General features: G+C 42.5%; 1 protein-coding gene across 9 annotated transcripts in view; it reads right to left on the reverse strand.

Moving 5' to 3' along the window:
- Positions 1–14,818, reverse strand: part of TIAM2 (TIAM Rac1 associated GEF 2) — a 234,327-nt gene that overhangs the window by 35,524 nt on the left and 183,985 nt on the right. For 6 of the 9 annotated variants that reach the window (XM_070603135.1, XM_070603134.1, XM_070603136.1 and 3 more), the window contains one exon: positions 6,111–6,214. In XM_070603135.1, coding sequence (XP_070459236.1) covers positions 6,111–6,214 — 104 coding nt within the window. Of the gene's footprint in view, positions 1–1,778; positions 2,747–6,110; positions 6,215–6,334; positions 6,467–14,818 lie in introns of those variants that run through there. The other 3 variants (XM_070603137.1, XM_070603138.1, XM_070603139.1) reach the window with 3 other exon arrangements.

A 14,818-nucleotide genomic window follows, 5' to 3' on the forward strand; every position in this document is an offset into this window, starting at 1 on the left:
TCCCCTACACCAGCAAAGAGTTGGCATCTTCCCAACACATCAGCCCTAAGGATCAAGAACAGACCAAGAAGAGCAAGGCACAAATACCCTGGAGCTAGGAAAATGGAAATTTTAAACAAAATTCCAACTAGCTACAAAGAGATCAGATGGCCTCCTAGACTCCAATGAAGACTAAGCACAGTCACTTCAAAAAAGTCCACAAACCTGCCAAGTGCCGGCCAAAAGGAAGCAGGGTGTTAGTAACGCAGAACAATTCATTTCAGAGCCGGTGGAAAACTCAGCTCAACTCTGATCCTTCTCAGCCTGTGCCTTTGGCACCTCTCTGTGCCCTGAAGTGGCGCCTCTCTTCCAAATGCAAAAAGCCTGCCAGACCTCCTCGACTGCTAGTCAGTCACAATTCACTAGGCATCTCAATATTCACAGCCCACTCCTGCTAAAGATAAAGGCAGTTTGAACACATACTATTTTGATTTAGTCATTGGAAGCAACCCGTTAGAAAAGGGCAACAATTCCAACACACTACACAAGAAAAATAAGCTAAAAGGTGGGTGGTCTTTATCTTCATGCAGATGACAAAGAGCTGGGAGGACTCGATGGCCAAGACCCTTGGTTTCCAGTTCTTTTTTATCTCATGGGACAGCTCAGCAGGGTTTGACCACTGACACTAACTTCAAGAAGACGGGGTAGGCAGCCAAGATGGTTAAGTCATACGCTAGGTGAGCAGAGGGGGAAAGCATTCCAAAACACCTATGTGTATGAGACACATTGGGAAGGGGGAACTTTTAGCCTAAGAATCTCTCATATTTGTGCTTCTAGTCGTACATGAGCCTCTCAACAGCACATGGTTAGTGGTATTGCTATTTTTACTTACAGGTGAGGACACAGAGGCTCAGAAGGGTTGGGTACCTTGCCCTGGGAAAGCCTGGTGGACCAGGATACAGATTCAGGTTTCCGCCCATCAGGTGGAGATTCCATTATACCACTGTCTATAAGAAAAGGCTACCTGGGATTCAGTCATTGTGAAAGATTATTGCCTCCCTAGTGGAGAATGTCAGACTCCATTTTTCAGAGACAATGGGTTTACTTTGAGGATGCTCTCTCTCTGTCACTCATATAGGGATTATGTCAGATGACATGCCTTTAGAAATAGGTATGTTTAGTTTAAAAAAGAAAAGATCATGATTATATTAATCTATTGAATAGCAGCTATGCAGAAAGACTGCTATTTATAAATAAATGATATCTTAATTTGACTTTTTCACAAAAACATCTTATACCCAAACAGATCTTGAAATAATACAGGAGACGCCAAGAAAGGTGAGAAAGATGTATAATTTGAGAATGTTGGAATACAAATCACGCAGCCCAATAATCTTTTTGTCTTCCTTCAGCTTCTTAGAGATGCAAACTCTTAAAAGCAATTCATGTGACAAACTCAAAAGGTTAAGCCAAGTGGGTGAGCAGGCATTAAATATTAAATGCCAGTTATGCTCGTGCTGTGTACTGACACCTAGCTATTAGCGCATGTCCCTTTTTCTTCCCTTGAAAAGATAAACAGGACAAAATATATCTTCAACATGATTAAATTGCAAAGAGCACAACACACAGTCGTCATGCTGTACATCTCCAGATTCCCAAAGCTCTCTGTTCTAGCGATGCAACGCCTACGAACTGTAAAAATAATTGCTGCCAGCGCTACACTAGGTGATTACATAAAATTCTTCCAAAAAGCTGAAAAAATATTTAATCAGGAATAACTAAAGTAAAAACTCACTTACCTTCTAGAACACGGCTTCGCTTTTGTGGATTTTCTTTTACAGCATTAAGCTCATTATAAGTCTGTGCTATACTCCAAGGAAATTTTCCAAAGCATAAAATTATTTAGCATCTTCAAGTAATTCCTCTCTCTTTTCAAACGTATTTTACAGAGTAAATATTTGAAATTTCCCTAGGACTTCCTGCTATCTTTCTATTTCAAAAGGACAAAACTATTTCAGAGATCCACGTGAAGACCTATGCATCCTTGGAATGAGAAACGAGAAGTTGACGATGCCACAGAAGAACTAGTATCCGAAAGCAGTTCTCTTCTCCTTAGCTGCAAAGAGTGCTTAAAGATTACTGTCAGGATTCCTTCTGGAAAGAAAGGCATATCTTCTCATCTGCATAACAGTCTTTAGACATTTTAGAGTCAAATCGACTTTCAAGACAGAGAAAAGGAAACCATGCAAGCATGCCCACATTTGGAATAGAATCCACACCCCTGAGCATCAAAGCCCTCGTTTACTTACATGCTGGACATGAAAAGGAAAAGTTCAAAGAAACCTGCTCCCTCGGGGAGAAACGATCACATCTACAGTCGGCTGTTGGGAAATGAGTAAGACACGCTCTCTCTCACTCTCATCCCCAGGCAATGAAAAAATCCCAAACTGTTCTTCCAAGTCACACTCACAAGGACGTCCTAGCGCCACCAAGCTCTTCCTCCAAGGCAGCACCGGTGGTTGGGAAAGGCTCACCCCCTTCCTCTGGATTTCCACCCCATGCTGGAAGCCTGCTCGCCCTGGGGAGGCACCAGGTCAGGGCACATGCGGAGACGACAGAACCACAAAGTGCCACCTCTTCAGAGCCAGCTCGGGGAGCTGAACATGGAGCACAGACAGCATTTCTGCAGGGACTGCTCAACACACCTCAAGTTCCCAGAACAAACCAGAAACTCAACCCCCTCACCCAAAGAGAAATTGTTTATTCCTTTCACACTCCAAACTGTTACCATAGTGCAAGCTAATTGCTAACAATACTGAAAAAAAAATCCCCCACACAGTAGAGGTTGACAGGGGCACACAAAGAGCCGTGACAGTAATAGGCACCCTTGAAGAGAAAGAAGGCAATCAATTATGAACCATTTGCAGAAATTGTGGGGCTGTCAAAAGCCCTACTTACAGCTGTGTTTCATCAAGCCAGGGGGCATTTGATTTTCAAGGGAAATTATTCCTTATTCCGAAGTCTAGAATATTGTTAGGAAAATATCCCAAACAACCCAGGTTCAGCCAGGGTCTAATCTGAAAAGAAGCTAATGACCTCTGAGAGGGCTAGATGGGCCTCAGTGGGAAGCCCACAAGGCAGGTCTCCTCACTGGAGATGACGACCTCCTGTGGGCACCATGGGGCAGCACTAGGGTCATCCCGAAAGGTCCACGCCCACACACACTGGGCATGCATCACAGAACTGCAAAATCCATTTGGAAAACAGAAAAGGATTGCTTTTAGACATAATTTGATGTTTCTAGGAGGCTAAAAATAATAGTAACAATAATAATAATAATATAGAACAGAAAGGTTTTTTTAAGTCTCAGATTGAAAACTTTCTTTTCACTAATACCCATCACAACTATTATTTTTGGTGGTCACCAATTCTCCTTTCCCAAGGAACAAAGAACATGTAAACTGAGAAACCGCTTGGCATTTGGCTAGGATTTCTTTAAAATGTACTGAAATCCACTATTACAGATAGATAGATATCTTCAAATTTGAAAAAAGTAAGGTAACTACTTTAGACTTGAGAGGAATTTGGCAGCAAATGGTTAACATGCAAATACTCCATTTCCGTATTTTTTCCTTCTGTGTTCTTTGGTATTTATATATTTGCTTTCTTATTTAACTATTTTAGCAATGAAAATTAAAGTCCAGATAACTTCAATTTCAAGCTGAAATGCAGCTTTCACTCCTTTTCTAAATTTCTTTTTCGTTGTTTAAAGCTGTTTTTGCTAGGGAAGATTTGCCCTAAGCTAACATCTGTGGCCAATCTTCCTCTTTTTTTTTTTCTCCCAAAAGCCCCAGTGTATAGTTGTATATTCTAGTTGCAAGCCCTTCTAGTTCTTCTATGTGAGCCACCACCACAGCATGGCAACCAACAGATGGGTGGTGTGGTTCCACGACTGGGAACCAAACATGGTCCACTGAAGCCATGAGAGCACCAAACTTTAACCAGTAGGCAACAGGGCTGGCTCTCCTTTTCTAAATTTCTAACTGACGCTTTAAGGTTCATTTCATAAATGCTTTGTTTAATTATAATATGCACTGTTAAATAATAGAGTCGAAAGTGGCCACAATGTGGTAACTTCTTGCATATTTATTTTACTAAATCTTAAAGTAAAATACAATTTGGAAAAGAATTTAATTTCATTCTTTAGAACTTTAATGTGGAACTCAAACAGATTCTAACATAAAGGAAACCATCATCCCTAATGGTGTTAAGTGACTTCCCCAAGCTGCCACACTGCGCAGTGCCCCACAGGCACACTTACCTTAAATAGAACACCCAGATTCTTGAGTGTTTCAGAAGCATTGGCTTTTTAAAAGAATTTAAGACAAAACAATCAAAACATATTTATTTAATTCTCTAGGGTCTATTGCTTTAAAAACAACAACAACAAAAAGATGACTATTAGCCACGATATTGGGTTCCCAAAGGTAAATAACCTGGTAGAGATAGAACAGAGTGAGACTAAAAATGCTGGTGATTTCAGTTTAGTAAAAGACATTGCATCCTGGGGGCATAACCAGACCAGTGAAGGCAGCTGACTATTTGCTTTGTATGAGGAAGAGAAGAGAAACGAAGGGAGATTTTGGAGGAGGTGGATAGGGAATGGCAGAGGAGAGCATGGGGTGAGAAAGGGAAAGAAGAGGAGAGGAGAGGCCAGGTGCCCGGGGCCACTGGAATCCTCTCTGAAGCTGGCCGGCCTCTAACCTCATCCACCCTTCTCACAGTGAACGTCCCCAGTCACCAAAGCGTGTGCCACGTGGCCACTCACCAAGGGCCTGGCTCCTGATAGTATTAGTCTAAATCCAAAAGGGGATGGTCTTGCTCTAAGTTTCATTAAATACCTGTCCTAGCTTATATTTCCTCCATTCTTAGTTCATATTTAAGACAAAAGCAAGAAATATAAAACAGAGTTATAATTTCAAAATCTGTTAAAACTGGACTGTGTATTAAAATAGATCACGTCAATCAGGCCATTTCTGAAAGGACAGCTGACTATGAACAGTTAAAAACGTAGGAAAGGAATGGAATAGAACAAGCGTTGGCAAGGATGTGGAGAAATTGGAATTCTCATACATTGCTAGTGGGAAAGGAAAATGCTACAGCACTGTGGAAAACAGTTGGGCTGTTCCTCAAACAGCTAAACACAGAATTACCACATATGTGACCTAGCAATTCCACTCCTCCACGCATACTCAAAAGAACTGAAAACAAGGACCCAAGCAGATATTTGTATGCCACTGTTCACTGCAGCTTTACTCACAATAACCAAATGGTGGAAACCACCCAAATGTCCATCCACAGCGGACTGAATAAACAAAATGCAGGATATCCATACAATGGAATATTACTTGGCCATAAAAAGGAGCGAAGGTCTGACACATGCTACAACACGGCTGAACCCTGAAAACATTATGCTAAGTGAAATAAGCCAGAAACAAAAGGACAAATATTGTACAGATTACACTTATACGAGGTACCTAGAATAGGCAAATGAGACAGAAAGTATAAGAGAGGTTATCAGGGACGGGGGGTGGGGGGTGTGGTGCGTGAATGGGAGTTATTGTCTAATAGGTAGAGTTTCTGTTTGGCATGATGAAAAGGTTCTGGAAATGGATAGTGGTAATGGTTGCACAATATTGTGAATGTACTTAACACCACCGCAGTGTGCACTTAAAAATGGTTAAAATGGCAAATTTTATGTTTTATAGATTTTACCACAACAAAATGACAACATTGCAAAAATAATTTATCTTCAGCCAAAAAAAAAAGTAGGAAAGTAATGGGTAGTAATTTAACGTGACTATGAGAACACCCAGGCTTAGATTTTCCTTGTCAAAACCATCCTGACGTACGAATGCACTGCTCTTTGGTGGCATGCCAGACGTCATGGAGGACAAGTACTTCACTTCAAATGAATAAGGAAACTATTTTCTTTAAGGGAAAAAAATGTTTGTTCTGACTGCTGGACCGAGGGAGAAGATAACTCCATTGGTTTTTCCCTGCCTCTGGTAAAGCTGGGAATTAATGCTTGTCTGCTGGGTTCTTGCTGGAGATTTGGGACAGCGTCTTACCCTGAACGTCTGCTCCATTCTCTCCTTGTGGGAAACCTGATCCAGGGTGCCATCAGTCTGACTCCTTTTCAGGCCAGTTGTGATGTCAGGGACGTTGCTGAAATCTACATGAAAAGCGACAAAAAACATACATAAAAGTGAGTTTGGCCATTTGCAGAGAATAGTAATAACTGGCTTAAAGGCTCAGATAAAGAAAAAGAGGAAAGAAAAAATCAACTAACAACCTAGAAGGCGTCACATTGTGGTTCTTAGGACCCTGAAGTTACAACATGCACAGAGCTGGTCTTCTGAAACAAGTGTGGCCTCTCACCGATTGAAGAAGCAACATCTTCTGCCTGTTTTGGTCAAAGGAGACCAATGAGCAATCAAGACAGTGACTTAAATGCCTTGTCACCTTTCCTGTTGCTGTGCAAACTATACTTCACTAAACTCTGATCTTAAATACTTTATTTGGACCAAGAATCAAAGAGCAGTGACTATTGTTGGTACCTCCCTATTTTTGGCTAAGTGAGGGCAAAATTACCAAGCACATCTTGGAAAACCAATAATGTAATATATAGATTCTGATTACAACCCACAACTGGCTCATTTGCAAGCATGATTCTTCTTTTTCTGACATCAACCACAATGCATCCTAAATTGAAAGTGCCAAGAGGAACAGCAAACCTTTGTTAGCTTCCAGAGGAAGGGTTCAGAAATGACATGAACAGTAAGGAGAGCACACAGCTTGCCAGCCTACAGCTATACACACGTCATCCTCAACAATTCTTTCCAGTGGTTCCCAAATTAACAAATTCAAGAATGATGGAAAGATGAGCCTCTATCAAAATAGAGTATAGGTTTCATTCTAATTCTTGTATTTGGTGGACCAGGTAAAACCAGATGGTTTCTGATCCCAATCGGCTACAACAAGAGGCCATCAATCTTGTACCTGAGTTGACTGAGGCTGAAAAAGCATGCATAGATGTTGACAAAGAAACTGTCTAGCATGATGAGGGCAAGGACAGTGGTCTGTAGGAGACCTTTAGAAGCTATGGGAGCTATGGGAGCCCTAGAAAGTTGATAAAACTAATGCATAGGAATGCCAGACTGTGATCCATGCTGATATCACCAATTACTACAGGCACTTGCTTCTAAGACAACGGAGGACCAAAAGAAAACATCTGAATGGTCTACAGAATTCTGGAGCTCCAATTTCTTCTTCCAACACCCTAACCCCACCTAGAAAAGGACTAGATAGTCCAAGTCATACTTCATTGCTATTGGTTATAGAGTAAGTTAGCCCAAATAAGGCTGTGCTGATCACAAATGCATGAGCCATCCCGGGGAAAATTTCAGGTAGTGACAACAAGTCGGGATAACTTGGGATCACCTCTCCCAGGCCCCTAACACCACACCACAGAGGCAGTCCATTTACCAGCAGGTGGACTGCATGGGAAGCAAGATTAGACCCTAAGCCAAAAGTGGTCCACCACTGTTCCCTCATCACTGCCTCCTTAGGCTGCTGTACCTCTATTTAAGGGAGACCAACTGACAGAATTCTCAAAAGAAAAGAGCCTGCATCCTTATTGTATTCAGCATAAGCACACCTTTCCATCCATCCCTTCAACACGCACTGGCTATTTTCCAGGCACTGTTCTAGGTGCTGGGGATACAAAGATGAATGAGATACAGTTGCTACTCTCAAGGAGAACTTCTAGGCTGGCAGGAGGTGACTGGCGAGGGAGGGGAGACAGAGACACGACTACAGCACAGTGTCCCAGATGATGTGAGGAAAGTCCACACAGGGTTGAGTGGGGATACTCAGGAAGGAAGTCACTTGTCTCTGGGACCCTAAAAGGCTTCATAGCAAAGGAGCCACTTGAGCAAAGTCTTTAAATCTGAGGGGTATGTATTTGTTCTTAAAGCTGAAGATGACCAGGCAGGGTGGGCAGTGGGGAGAGGGGATTCCAAGACCAGAAGGCAGCTGAGTACAGGCAAATTGTAGGAAGAGCTCAGCAGATCTGGGAACTTGCTGAGTGTGGCTGCAGCCAAGAGAGTAGGGCAGGGCGGGGAGAGTGCCCTGGGATGGAGGAATTGATAGAGGGCAAGACCTTAGGAGAGAAACAGGTCAGAAAGTCACAGCAACACTGCAGGTACAAGGTGTAGGGACCCAGATGAGTGCAGGACAGAGTCACAGCAAAGAAGTGAAGGGAAGACAAAAGTCTGAGCAGGTAGAGCTGCGGGGCTCCTCTTTGCTACCTACTTCATAGAAGGACATACAAAAAAGAGAAGTATCAAGGCAGATGCCTGATAGGTGACTGGGCAGATGGGGAACAGGGCAGGGTGGCAGTGGGAATCACAAGCTTAGCTTTGGCAATGCTGAGATTGAGACACAGGTGGGCCATCTGACGGCAGGTGCCCAAGAGTCAAGTCACCTAGGAAACCTCTGCACCTGGATGTGGATTTGGAGTCATCAGAATACACCCGTCAGTGAAGCCACAGGAATGGATGGTGCCCCCAGGGAGAATGTGCACAGGGAAGAGGACCAAGGAGAGAACCCTGGAAACACCAATCATAGGGCGCAGGGGAGGAGAGGCCCTCAGAGAAGGTGTCTCTCTTTATAGAGACATCACAGAGAAGTATAAGGAAATCAAGAAAGAGCAATGTCACAGAAGCCATGTAATGTGAAAGTACATTAGCTAGTAACAGAATCAAACTTTCCTTATTGCTGCCTTTACCTTGTAAATAAAGAGCTTTGGTATATCCAGACAGTTGTATCAGGTATAGGAAATAGGACACACAATTAATTGATGCATTTATTCGTGATGACGATTTCTACAACACCTGCCGTACGTCAGGTATGTACTAAGTCCTAGAGATGCAAAGACAAAGGCAACCTCACATCCCCTGAAGATGTCAGAGATGGCATGGGCATAAGGAGCTCTGAAGCCGGCAGAAGCCAGATGGATGCTAGTGAAAATAACATGGCTGATGTCAAAAGCAGGCGCCATGTGAATTCTGAGTCATCCATTCAATATATTCACAAAACTTTGGAACTTAAATGCTGAAAACTCCCCAAACCATGTTTTACCTCTTACAAAGGCAAAAGGTTTACTTGGTAACAGAACGTCTGACATCCTTCCTATCAAAACCCTGCCCAACCCAGGATGAAAGGCTTTGCTATGAATCAGTGAGGCTCCCCTATCAACCTCAGTACCCCTCAACCTCAGGGAGCCGTCAGTGGTGCTTGGATCCTCTCTGAGGCATGAGCTTGGACAGGCTGGATCACAGAAGCCAACTCCCATTGAGGCTGGCCCCAGGGATCCCAGGGGAGGAGGCAGCTCTGAGCGGTCCCTGAGCCTTGCCAAGATAGGAAATCTCAGGGCTGTTCCACCACCCAAATGTCACAGAGGCGGAATGGTCTCTGGGCATAAACAGGATCTCTGTGGTGACTGATTCCTTTTCCAACCCCACCAGCAATGCGCCAAGACTCCTGGAGACGGCAAAGCACAGGGGAAGGGGAAGTGACAGTGTCCATGGCTGCAGATCCCAACTACAGGAGCCTCAGATCTCCCCAGGACTTGTATACCTGTAAAAAGTAGTGTTCCCTTAGCGTTCTTTCTAGAAGAAAAATGAGAACAAAGCACGTTCTGGGAGAATAGCAGACTGGCTAAAAAAAAAATAAATAAGGGTAGGCCGGTAAAATTTGAATGTTATTTAAAAAGCTGTTTCAAGCAGGCCGTGCACTGACATCCTGTCCTGGGCGCTAGAAGCCTATGTATTGCCCCATTTAGACTCTGCCCACGTCCTGAGCACCAGCTGCTGAAGCGAGTAAAGATATCCTTCCCATCCCAACCAAAAACCGGCTTCCCACCTTGGGAGAGCCTCCTCGTGCGGACACGTTCACTGTAACACGTGTTAGGACACTTCGTCTCTATCAGACAATAATAAGCACGTGCTTCTCGCCCACCTCGTGCTCAGCACGCTACAGTACAGATGTTCAAACTCGCTCCAGAAGAGTTTTTGGCCAACATGATTGTAAATAATGAAAAATAACAAAATTACAAATTCAAGTCAAGACATCTATTTATATCTGGTAAACACACCCTTTCGTCCGCCCCTTCTTGTTCCTTGTGGAAATTAAGTATTTGGGGTGAGGTCTAGCCATTTGAAACATCTAACCTCTAACATGATCAACAAGACCTTCTACTCAGCAGTCGCGTGAGAGGAGCTGCATGGTCCCAAGTCACTGTCGCAGGGTCTCCATTTGCTCCTACTCATTCAGTTTATTCACTCCCTCGTCAGATGGGTGCTGAGCACTGCACACCCACCGGGTACCAGGTAATATGTCAGGTGCCACGCATGAAACCAGGGTCAGACATCTTGCTCCTTTAACCAAAACACATTTTTTGGAGAGTGACGACACACCAGGCAGGCTATCCCGGAAGATGACTGCCTCCCTGCTCTCCTGCCCGCCCCACAGATCCTAACAGAAAACTGGGAGTACCAGACACCTAGTAACTCAGGGTCTTCCTGTTCTGTGCGTCAGTACAGACCCCACTAGTGTCACTGTCACCCAGGCAGCTAGCTACCCCAAATCCTTTACAATTAAAGGGCAAAACCTGTGTTCAAGTAACATCCTGGGTATCAACTTAAAAATAGAAACATCAGGAAATGCTAAAGTTAAGGTTGCCTCGCCTACAGAGCTCGTAATGTGAATTCAAAGCGTCATTTCCATCAGTTCCAAATCCAATCTAGTGTAGGTGACGTGCAGGAGTGTGGGCTTTGCCATTTGTTCCCCTTGGCGTTAAGAAGCACCGGGATATCGAGGTGCTAACTCTGAAATGCATAAGGAGGATCTTTTGGAAATGGGTGGCATTGGGAAGGCTGGGGGAGGTCAGCTGGTGTCCCTGCTGGTCTCCTGCGTGCTACTTACTCCTCAGGAGCTCTCGCTCTGCTCAGCAGGCAGCTACAATGTCTGTTCATCTAGCTGATGCCATCCATAATCCCATTCTTGCTGGCTGCCTCCTCCCTGCTCAACCAGTTAGCAAGGGAACAGGCAACAATTTCTTCCCAGTCCCCGGACACCCACCCAGGTGGCTGCCAGCAGAGCCTGGAGTCACCAGGCAACTTCTGGTTGTAAGGAGGGTGGGAGAGGTGCTCTCCTGTGCAGCAGCCAGGAGCCAGCCTCCAGAGGACAGACTGATGAAGAACCCCCTACCCAAAAGTCTGAGCATGCCTCCTGCATTCTCAGAAATAGCGCCTCTAAGAGGAATTGGGTTAACATCTCAAGATGACATCAATCTCTGGGGCTGAAAACAGGAAAGCAAAACGAGAGTGAAGCCAGGTACCTGAGGTAACGTTACTGTAAATGTTCCATAAGAACATGGTTACCCTCCAACCTGTTACCAACACAGAAACAGATGAAAAGAAGTTAATAAATAACCTTAGTCTCCATTAGATGTATTTGTCGGGCCCACATGCTTGCTTCACAGTCCATGCATAATTACAGCTTGCTAATTTGTTGTTTTCTTGCCTAACCAAAGGAGTGACTCAGGGGTCGCAAAGATTTATGAGCTCGTTTTACAGAGGAAAAAGAATGCCTTAAAGGAAGTTACGACCACCAGACAACCAGCCCCCGGCTGCTGCTGATGCCAAGAAGTATGGTTGCTCAAGGTCTTACCGGAAGTGAAAGAAACATGGACTTCCCCTTTGTTTCCCCTAAACTCTTCCTCCCAAGCCCTGCAGCCCTATAAAGATCCCCTGCTTCCTTCTTTTGTTAAGTCTGAACTGAGAGAACCTACTCTCCCACCTTCTCATTTTGGCCAATCCGAATAAACCTTTCTACATCTCCTAGCACGGTACTCAGTGATTGGCCTACTGCAGCGCATCAGGCACAGACCTGAGATTAAGAGGTTTAGTATCAAGAGGAGAACATTTCTTTTCCCCTATTAGGGACAATAAGACTTTGTTGAGAAATCAGTGATGGTAGTCACAGCATCCTAAAAAGCTCTGCTTCAATTTGTGAGCTGAAGATTCATGTGAAGTAGACTGAAAGGATAGGCAATGAGAATGGAAATTATTTTTAAACCATGCTTTTCATGCTTCAAAGCATACATTGTAGGACACTGATTCTCAGTACTATCAGATCCACAGCCCCCTTTGGGATAACATGTACTTTTACTATCCTGAAATAAAATTCATTCTTAATATATTACTCTATCTCCACACATAATTTCATAAAAAATAATATAATGCCCTAATAGTAACCCAAAGAGAAAAACAAATGGAAAGTAATTTGTAATTTTAAAAGTATGGGTGTTTCAATATGTAAATGCGTGGGCACAACCTCTCTTTAAGCCATGATGAAGCTGTCCAATGCTTGCACCTCATAGAATCATGGTGATGTCTCCACTTTGTCAGAGACCGATGCCAGCATGTCTTGGTGGAGATTTAAATGCATATGGGGTGTTGCCATCAGTAACATGATTTTCCAAAAGGGCAAAAAATCTTGACAAAGTTCTGAACCAACAGAGGACAAACTTCCCTTGATTGATTGGGTTGTTGCATTGCTAGAAAATTCAAAGTACCCTAACTGTAGAGAAAAAATAATTTGTGTTTATTTGTAAAATGGAGTCAGTTCTTGGCTCAGATCATTACACATTTTTCACCTACATGAATGTTTAGTAGATCAATTCTTCACTGTGAGATATTAACCTGAGCATGCAGGACACCCAGCAACCATGTCCCCAACCACTGAATGCCACTGTCCCCCAATTCATTCTAAAAACCAAAAACAGACCCATAAACTAACGAAAGGTCACTGGTGGGCAATGTCTCATCTGCTGAGAACCACCTCTGCTCTCTCTGCAGCAAGGACCTGAACTTCACATCTGGGGCGGTGGGGGTGGGGGGGGTGGGGGGTCAGTGACACCAGAGGATGCAAAATGCACCAAAAAACACCCAGCCCAGAGCAGGTGCAAAGTGATATTAGCTCCCTCACTTCCCAAAGAAAGATGAAATATGCTCACAAAAGCAATTAAAAATACAGCATTCAGATAAATAATATAGCATATTTAATTGGGGCTCTCATCTCAGGTTCAGAAAGGTTTAGTTGATTAAATCACTAACCCTGAGACTCCCTATGAGGTAAAAACTATAGAAGGACAATCTTCTATTAAAAAGATGGAAAAAAAATCTAAAAAATAATATCAGAGAAGTTACAAGTAAATGACAAACGGTTTAATTAAGTTTTCAACTACGTAATCTCCTGTGGCATTAGAATTGTACAACTGTGACATTTAATACAGTCATGCATCACTTAATGATGGGGATACTTCTGAGAAATTCATCGTTAGGCAACTTCAACGTTGAACAAACATCACAGAGTGCACTTACACAAACCTAGATGGTACAGCCTGCTACACACCCAGGCTACATGGTACTGATCTTATGGGACCACTGTCGTATATGGGGTCCGTCATTGATCAAAACATCGTTAAGCAGTATACAACTCTAGTTTTATATCTACTTACATTCAGATAACATAGTTTGTGTGAATTATGTTCTTAATCTACTCCATTTCTTCAATTTCTCAGAATTTCCATTATGCAAGTTCATAAATGAACAGCTGGTAGAGAATCAACAAATCTTAGCTCTAAAAAGAAACTTAGAAATTATCCAATTCAGTTCCTTCATCTTATGTATCTCTTTTGTTTTTTAAAAACAAGTGTGAACACAATTTTAATAAAAAAGTAAAGATTTTGGTAAATCAAAGCTGGAAGGATACGGCATTTTGTAAATACAAAATTATAGGGTTTTTTTCAGTTCTCCAAGCTTTGCCGACTATTATAAAATTCTGTATTAATGTTCATAATGCATAGTTTATCATGTTGCCAAGAGCACATTAAGCATTGAGTTTGTGCAGAGAGCTTAAAATCTCTCACCTTTTAAATTTAAATTTGCAAACTTTATATAGCATGATTATTTTTAATTAACTCAGATTTCCCTAAATTTTACTCATGCTTTTACTTAGAAATGGTTTGTGACATCTTTCATTAATGACATTTGCTGTGCTCTGTCAACCAAGCAAGTATTACTATCTATCAATGAAACAGAATGAGAATAAAACCATTTAAATGAAATAATAGACGGAGTATTCAGTGAGAGAAAAAAATAACTTCAAATTGACCGCATTCAAAGGCTGGTCAAGCCCTAAACTGCACCATTAACAAAGAGATCACCATTAATTTGTGCCTCTGTATAGACAAAAATTAATCTACTTTTCTGAAGATATCTAGGACTCTACATTTCTTTATTGTTATTATTCCTGGGTCAAGGATATTTAAGACAGCAGTTTAAATGTCATTATTAAGCTTGCAGAGAAGTAAATTCTATCATAGCATAAATACTATGTCAGAAAAATGGAAATTTCATACATCTTCCAAGTCCACTTAACCTTAGGTCACATTTCAACTGGTGATGTTCGTGACAATGCAAGGTCTCTGGTGATAAAGAGAGAGAAGTAAATACTGGTAGTAAATGTTTCTTAATAGCAGGTTGCCATGATTTGATTCAACTGCCTTGTGATAAATATCCTCAACATCTGAAAGAATACTTAGAGGAATAGGAATATGGCAGGTTTATCAGGGTAGAAATGTGCTCAGGCCACCTTCATGCTGATTACAACATAATGGAGGATACAACCCTCTTAGAAAAGGGGAGAA

This window comes from Equus przewalskii, chromosome 32 (assembly GCF_037783145.1).
Source record: "Equus przewalskii isolate Varuska chromosome 32, EquPr2, whole genome shotgun sequence".
NCBI lineage: Eukaryota > Metazoa > Chordata > Mammalia > Perissodactyla > Equidae > Equus > Equus przewalskii.